Raw genomic sequence first — 8,503 nt, forward strand, 5'->3', positions numbered from 1 at the left:
CTGGTCTTCGGACTGGTCCCAGCCTTTGCTCTCCAATAGATTTGAAATTAATAAACTGGTCCCGAGGACCAGTAACCCCCACTTCTTGAATTAAAAAACTAGTCCAAGCAATTAATAAACTGGTTTTGGACCAGAGGAAGTGTGCTATTTCCCAGCCTGTTCATAACCCTCCGTCCCGTGGAAGGGGTCCTTTGACGCGCGCCCATATTACTCTGTTCTCCATTCCTACTTCTAAAATTAAATCTATCCCTGGTTTGGCCATGGATAAAGAATGCGCGTGAGGAAATCCGTTTTCACGCTAGAGGATATGCAACTCCCTTTCTCCGACGGCATATTATTCGATATATCCTCTATACAGCTTTGGTTGTCAGCACGTGCAAAGTTAGGTCTCTAGTTAGCGGTAACCTATAACCTAGGTTTGCGCGTGCTGACAACCGACGAAATAAATACTGATTTTCAGGATTTAAAAGCTATAGCATGAAAACAAATTTCCTCGCGCCCATTCTTTATCCATGGTTTGGCTTACTTATAGCTAACTCACGCGCACTAGATCGAGTGGGCTATGCAATAGGATCTATTCGTTGCCTACGTTAATCAAGGCCTGTGTGCGGCGCCAATTTTTATTTTTCGTTTGGCAATTTAAGTTGCCAAATTCTCTCACCTGAGGCGCTATTAGCTGGACCTAAATAGTTTGAAATGATCATTTTCTCGCGCTTGGAATTTTAAATAGTAATTTTCGCGCGCGTTTTGGTCCAGCTATCAATGAAATCTCGCGGTAAAATAGGGAGAAAATAAGAAGTCGCGTTTCTTAAACCAATGAGATTCGAAACTACCGCGCACAGGCCTTGATTAACGTAGGCAACGGATAACTATAAACAAAGTAGCCATTGCTATCGAGTATCGATAAAAAAACGGGAGCCGCAAAGGCCTAAAAATTAGAAGACGTTACGTTAGCATTCATCTTGACACTGAAATCAAAAAGGTGAAGTAAAATTATAAATAAATCCATGACATTAATTAATAGTAATTAGTAAACCTTAAAATAGCCTTTAAAACCCCGCCCAGAAACAGAAAAAAGTATTGTTGGTAAAATATAATAATAGATTAGTGTTTTGAAGAGCGGCTAAATGTGTGTCTGTTTTTAAAATGAATAAACTTAAGTCGGCTTTTCCTAAATATTACGAAATTGCATTCAAATAATCGCATTGATTTTCAGAATTAAGTCAACAGTTAACGTTAATTAATCAACATGGGTCGTCGCAGAAGTAAGAGAAAACCCCCAACTAAGAAAAAGAACATTGAACCATTAGAAACGCAATTCAACTGTCCCTTCTGTAACCACGAAAAGTCATGCGAAGTCAAAATGTAAACGTTATAATAACTGTCGCATCCGGTAATGTAAGAATTAAGTTTAAATTTTTTTATTTCTTTAAAGGGATCGCGTAAGGAATACGGGGAGAATAACATGCAGAGTTTGTCTGGAAGATTTTCAAACAAATATAAATTGTAAGTTCTAAATATTGCGGACGCCATTCCATTCTTGTATCAGGGAAAGAATAAAAGGGGTTAAATGTCACGCGCAAACGTACCTGGGCAGCCATTTTGTCTATTTTAATGAGAGAAAACAAATAATAGAGACCCATTTGTTTCTAGACCTTTCGGAAGCAGTTGATGTTTACAGTGATTGGATTGACGCTTGCGAATCAGCGAACACATAACGATTAATTCCACAAAAAAAATCTTTGCGAAATAGGATAAAGAAAATAATCAATCCAAGTGTATAAAGCTTTCATTTAGGGAGCAACAAAAAAAAAAAAAAATAATTGTCTTACAAATTTTCTCAATGTTCAATTTCATTTCATACGACCAAAATTTTTCCTCATAAGCATTCATTTGTATAATAAACATTTTGAAACAAATTTGTTCTTTAATTTATTATTATAGACTAAGTAAATTTAATTTTTAGGTTTTGTTCATTAACGTTAACAAAAGTATATAGATATAAAAACAAAAAGTACACTTCATTGATAATTCCCTGCCTTTGGCTGTAGATGGCAATGCATGTAAACTGAGAAGCAAACTATCATGGAGGAAGGATACGAGCTATGGGCTCTATAGGAGAGGCCAACTAATAGGCGCGCGGGAAGCCAAAAAGGGTCACGGTGGCGCCGCCAGGCGGCGAGTAAAGTAACTAAAGTTTTAATGAAAATTCAAAACAACAAATCGAAACATGTGGTTAATTATTGATTGCAGCGCTCCTAACTGCAAAAATAATAAAGGAAACGCTAGAAATTTGTCTTTTTTTCCGATTTACCCAAAAATACCTGTTTTTTACACGTTATAGGGCAATAATTTGTTTGAACTTTAGTTACTTTACTCGCCGTCTGGCGGCGCCACCGTGACCCTTTTTGGCTTCCCGCGCGCCTATTAGTTGGCCTCTCCTATAGAGCCCATAGCTCGTATCCTTCCTCCATGAAACTACCCTCCACTCAACCGCCTACAGGAACTAACCAATCAGGGAAGAACTTGACGTCATAGGTTTATAAAAAGTAGTACAAGATGGTGGCAATCCAAACTTTAATCTCTAGCATCCCCTACTTTATGAGCCTATTCACCCACGGTCGGGTCGGGAAGGTAATCGTACGCGGGGGGGGGGGGGGGTTGACACTATTCTAGGATAAAGGAGACTGTAGATGGCATGTAAACCCTCCACTCAACCACCTACAGGAACTAACCAATCAAGGAAGAGCTTGACGTCATAGTTTTATAAAAAAATAGTACAAGATAGTGGCAATCCAAACGTTAATCTCTGGTACTAGTCTACTAGAGCTAGCATGCGCTACTTTAGGTACTAGAGCTAGCATAGGTACTAGAGCTAGCATGCGCTACTTTAGGTACTAGAGCTGGCATCCCCTACTTTATGAGCCTATTCACGGCTTGTTCCTTGTGCCACGGTCGGGAAGGTAATCATACGCGCGGGGGGGGGGAGCGACACTATTCTAGGATAATGGAGGCTGGGCTTCTCATATTACACGGCGCCAGCAAGTTTCAAGGAAGTGTACTGTTTGTTTTGACAGTAAATATTTAAAATGTCCGCGATATTAGCGAAAGACAACCAACCTGAACACATGTTCCAGCATTTAGTTTTGTTTACCACAGTAATCTTTCTGAGAAAAAGCATATATCGATATCGCCATCTAGTTACTATAGTACGTTTAAATTAAATGATACCAATTAACACATATAACTTTTAATTTTAAAATACTCAAATCAAATTAGCTTTCACTCGTTCTTTTTGTTTTTTTAAATTTTTTTTTATCCAATACGAAATTAATTAATTCATTTTTTTATATTTCTTAAGGTATATCATCGTTTAGCGATAACACAGTTTCACTGTACAAAATATCACATTTTGAACAATTTTCATACAAGAATTCCAGGGCGGTATATTAGTTATATTAATTTTCAAAGGGAATATAAAATACGTCACCTGAAGGTGCAGATATTACGTGTTACCTTAATAGGTTATATTCACTTTGTTACTGAAATGCGGCAAATATTTTTATTATGAACTTCAAATCTACTAGATTAAGACATTTCACATGTTTTTTTTTTCACTATAAGTGAATTATAACCCGCAACCACGGATTAAGAATGCCCGTGAGCGTGAAATTTGTTTTCACGCTGTAGGATAGGCAACTCCCTATCTCGAACGACAGCTTATTCTGTATATACTCTGTTACAACATCGGTTGTCAGCACGCGCAAAGCTCATTCTCTTTCTCTATGTAACGTAGCTTTGTACGTGCTGTCAAGGGACGAAAAAACTTCAGGATCTTCAGGATTTAAAATATCCGCGAGTTATTTTATCTCGAGTGCATGCACGGACCTCTAGGCCTTAGTTTCAAATATGTGTGAAATTGCCTACAGCCTACTACTACATGTATTTGAAACTAAGGCCTAGAGGTCCGTGCATGCACTCGAGATAAAAAAACTCGCGGAATCGGATGTTTTAAATCCTGAAGATCCTGAAGTTTTTTGTCTCTTGTCAACACGTACAAAGCTAGGTTACATAGAGACCTAGCTTTGCGCTTGCTGACAACTGATGTTGTAACAGAGTATATACAGAATAAGCTGTCGTTCGAGATAGGGAGTTGCCTATCCTACAGCGTGAAAACAAATTTCACGCTCACGGGCATTCTTTATCCATGCTGCAACAATAGAGATGCAATATCTCCAACTGTTGATAATTCATACCCAATGTAACATTGTTTCATAATAAAAATATTGTTTGTTCCTTTAAGCGGGCGGGATTTCCATTTAAAAATAAAAATTAAATTAATTTATTTCAATAAGGTAGCTAAATACGTAGCGCATTGACCTACTTTAGCCGGATCTGATATGTCTGATAAGCGTTCGAGCGTATTTTGAACGTCTAAAGTGCGCGCGAAAGCTATGGATTCTGGATCCCCCCACATTAAAGTACCGAAACAAACTAAAATACGGAACAACGCCTCATTATCGGATACATTTTGTAAAATAACCCCGGCACCTGATAAACATTGAAGCTTCTCCTCTACGTTTGACCCGCGAGAAACCAATAAAACAGCGTAATTTAGGAGTAAGGTCGAAAGCGCAACGTGAATATTTTTGTTGGAAGATTCGACGCAATTCATCGCACCCCCTAAGACTAAATCTCTATGAATGGTTAATAAATTTTGACCAGAAGGATGCGAAAACCAATTACTGAGAGAACGAAGGGCTAACATTTGATTAGCGGGGAGGGAATTATTGGTTTGCAATTGCGGTAGAACTTTATTGAGTAAGAGATCAGCGCCACAAAGCTCGCTAAGAGCTTCGTTTGTATCGGCGATTCTTAATACCAATCGCAAGACATCCAAGGCAGGAAAGATGTATTCTACGTATTGTAAACAATTATCACTTCATCAGTGATAAAAGATTGAGGTATGTTAAAGGGACTGCAAAGAAGGCATCGGTGGGTGGGTAAAAATTATTTGAAATACGTCATAGACATCACGTGATGCCAAGATACAAAGACTCCTCATGGAGTGGAACTGGACATCTAGTCCTTGTTTTTCGCGAGATTGCAGCGCCAATTCCATGAAGTGGTGGTTTTCGAAATAAAACGAACTAAGCTTCTTTGAACCACGCCTCTCCTTGGTCACGTGCCTCTGACGTATATCAAATAATTTTTACCCACCCGCCGATGCCTTCAGGGAGCCCACTCTTAAATTTAAATTCCTTATAGGAAAAATAGGATTTTTTTCCGGAGTTATATGATTTTATAGGAGAAAAAATGTGTTTTTATAGGAAAATATAGGGCTAAAAATGCTCTAATATAATACAATTTAGGGCTTAAACTATGTAGAAAAATCCCAAAAAATAAAAAATAACAAATTGGATTTTACTTTGAAAACTCAGAAGAACTTAATTAAAATATAACATAATATAATATATAAAAAATCCTAAGCGAGCTCCACAATTTCGGTGTCTATTCAAATGTGATCTCGATAAAAAAAAGCTAAGTTTTGATAAATTTGATGCTAAACTATACGAAAACTTCGACTAAGTCAAAAATATAGGATATTATAGGACCTTTCATGAAATTATAGGATAATAAAGGACAGGTTCAAAAATATAGGAATTTATAGGAATTATAGGACCGGTGGGCTCCCTGTGCCTTCTTTACAGTCCCTTTAAATCGTACTTACTTGAAGGCCATTGCAAAATTTTGATCAACATTTGAATTTGGATGTTAGTAGGTTTTCCATCATTGTTCGTGACAACTTTGAGCAAATCTTCAAATTCTTTGATGTTATCCTCTAATAGTTGTTCGTCACCTAACATGTCCGCGTTGAACTCCCTGAGTTTACTCAACAAGCCAGGGACATTCGGGGCCGATTCAAATCGTACAAAGGTTTTTTGAGGGAAATAAGGATTTCCCATCATTGAATCCGGTATTGAACGTGAAGGCGCGCTGCTTCGAACTTCATTTTCATTTCCTTAAAGAAAAAGTAAGGAAACGAAACTTTCCCTTTTTGTTTTTAAATATCCCTTCGAACACTTTACCTTGAGTGTAAGTAGGAACGTATCGACCAGCACCGGTAAAAGGATCAGTGGACGATTGTTGACTGTCCTTTTGCATTTCTTGCTGTATGGTCGATCCACCAGGAACGTAACGAGAAGCTCCTGTAAAGATAACCCTATACTTAACATTGTTTTAATTAACACGTACGCCTCGCACGCAAAAGAACTTGCCAGTAAATGGATCGTAAGCTTGAGTTGTAGTAGCGGTAATTGTCATTCCTTTTGTGTTTTGGATTATAAAATTAGCTACTTGTTCTAAATAATATTGGCTTAAATCATTATCGTGAATAAATTTTTGAGCGCATATCCATGGGTCGTCGCCCGCATTGTAAGGCAGTTTCAAAGACTTTTCACCATCCAAGTCAACGTTAAAAACATAATCATATTCCTTTACCGATTACGAGTAATGAAGAGTTAATACTTTCCCTTAAACGCCGCCACCGCGAACGTGCAACTTACAATTCCTTCATGAAGGACTTTACCCGATGTCGCGTCAGTTCCTCCACTGGCACCCATTACATCGCCAATTTTGAGCCATCGCCCATCACTAGCACTCCATTGATGACACGTTACGTTAGATCCATCCCTTACTAATTTAGTTTGCCCGTCTCGTTTACCGGGTTCGTAAAGCGCTTCTTTGCCTGGTAAATCGGTTAACTTTATTCCACCAAGATCAGTGGCGGGTACGCATGTTTTAGCTATTTCTTCTTCGTATTCTTTTAATTCCTCGGGTGTTCCTTGTCTTTGAGGATGACGGCTAAATATGCGCGCTACTCCGTCGCTAAAAATGGTAATGGCGTGACGCTTAATCATATCTTAGTATTGTTATAATATTCACGTCTCACCTGGACCCGGCCACTAAATCACCGTTTGACAAACAAGCCAAGGCCCAAACGGATTGAGCGGGGATAGGTATAGTTTGAAGACATTCGTCATCTTCGTCCATTATGGATTTACAATTAGACGCGTTTTCCGGAGGCAATCTCCAGATTTTAATACACCTATCTTCACCGGCAGTCGCAAACATATCGGTATCGGGAATAATGGCGATACCGTATATGAAATTGGTATGTCCCTGATAAACTCTTAAGCATTCTCCTGTCACAGCCCATAATCGAATGGTAGCGTCGTTTGAACATGACAGGAATTCTTTAGCGGAGTTTGAGGCTATGTCTCTAACACAATCTTCATGACCTATTAGTCAAGAAGACCTTTAGATATAATCCATTTCCGGTTACAGAAATGAACGAGCAGACCTGTAAAAACCTTCTCGCATTTACCGGCCCGCCACATACGAATTGTTTTATCAGCGGAACCGGTAAGAGTTAAGCCCTGGGCGGGAAGAATATGAACAGCCCATACAGCCGCTTGGTGTCCATCTAGCGTCATCATACATTTCTGTCCTAACCAAATACGCGCGGTTTTGTCCCACGAACCACTTACAACTGTGCCAAACTTCCCAGAAGCCAGTGCGCATACTAAAAGTAGACTAACTTAAAAAAAAAGGAAGCCAAAGACGCGTTTTGCATTAAGATCTAGACTTACCAGTTCCGCTATGACCAAGCAGTTTATATTTAGGAACTGGTGAATCTATTGAAAATGCGTAAATGGAGCAATCGTTGCTTCCCACGATAATTAACCCGTATGGGTATTGTTCTGACGGAGGTACGCAACACACGCTCGACACAAAGTTAGTCGGACCCATCATGCATTGAGATTCAAAATATGAACCAATTTCTTGCCTTAATTATGTTTAATTATTATCATTAAGTTAATGGTATAGAAGAAAACTAACTTACTCGTTAGTTTTCCATAATCTAGTTGTGCGATCCCGGGAGCCGGTGACAACTGCATCATCAGGATAATAAGCCACTGATACGGCTCTTACATCCATAGAATGGCCTCGCAGTGTACAACGTAATCGATAAGGGGTTTCCATAATTGAAATGTAATTTATTACACTTGGAAATTTCTAAGTATCTTACGTTAAAACCGTTTAAAATAAACTTAAAACGGTTAATTAATTGTGGAAGTATTTATGAGTTCGAGAACCATAAATGACAATGAAAAAATCATACACCGGCAGCCATTTTGAATTTTTCACGCAGTAGGTTCAAGATTTCCGGGAGCCAAGAGATGGAGCTATGCACTTATGAACTGAATTAAATCAAACTCACTGTTTTCGCGCTCGCGGGAAAAATCCCTAACAATACGGAGGTGACAACGTGCGCAAATACAACTCCTCCGTTCAGGGCTCTACATAAGGCACTAGTCAAGGCATTTGACTACTAAAAAAATGCCTTGACTACTAAAATAAATCGAAATCTGGGGTTCACTAGTCAACTTCCTCCGTTCAAGGCTCTACATAAGGCACTAGTCAAGGCATTTGACTACTA

General features: G+C 38.7%; 2 protein-coding genes across 2 annotated transcripts; one reads left to right on the forward strand and one right to left on the reverse strand.

Moving 5' to 3' along the window:
• Positions 1-869: 869 nt before the first annotated feature.
• LOC149625191 (transcription elongation factor 1 homolog) lies at positions 870-1,919 on the forward strand. The gene is made up of 4 exons (XM_089851967.1): positions 870-982; positions 1,217-1,365; positions 1,436-1,506; positions 1,654-1,919. The coding sequence occupies exons 2-4, from the start codon at positions 1,250-1,252 to the stop codon at positions 1,716-1,718; spliced, it is 252 nt and encodes an 83-aa protein (XP_089708093.1). The 5' UTR covers positions 870-982; positions 1,217-1,249; the 3' UTR covers positions 1,719-1,919.
• A 1,315-nt stretch (positions 1,920-3,234) lies between these two features.
• Plap (phospholipase A2 activator protein) lies at positions 3,235-8,221 on the reverse strand. The gene is made up of 9 exons (XM_089851968.1): positions 7,907-8,221; positions 7,653-7,849; positions 7,364-7,585; positions 6,953-7,301; positions 6,567-6,888; positions 6,279-6,495; positions 6,090-6,209; positions 5,732-6,022; positions 3,235-4,917 (listed from the first exon to the last, which is right to left on the reverse strand). Exons 1-9 carry the CDS (start codon positions 8,044-8,046, stop codon positions 4,343-4,345), a joined length of 2,433 nt encoding a protein of 810 aa, XP_089708094.1. The 5' UTR covers positions 8,047-8,221; the 3' UTR covers positions 3,235-4,342.
• Positions 8,222-8,503: the final 282 nt, after the last annotated feature.

Source organism: Phalangium opilio, unplaced genomic scaffold (assembly GCF_054372755.1).
Source record: "Phalangium opilio isolate 3A_F unplaced genomic scaffold, DU_Popi_V2 ptg000105l_1, whole genome shotgun sequence".
NCBI lineage: Eukaryota > Metazoa > Arthropoda > Arachnida > Opiliones > Phalangiidae > Phalangium > Phalangium opilio.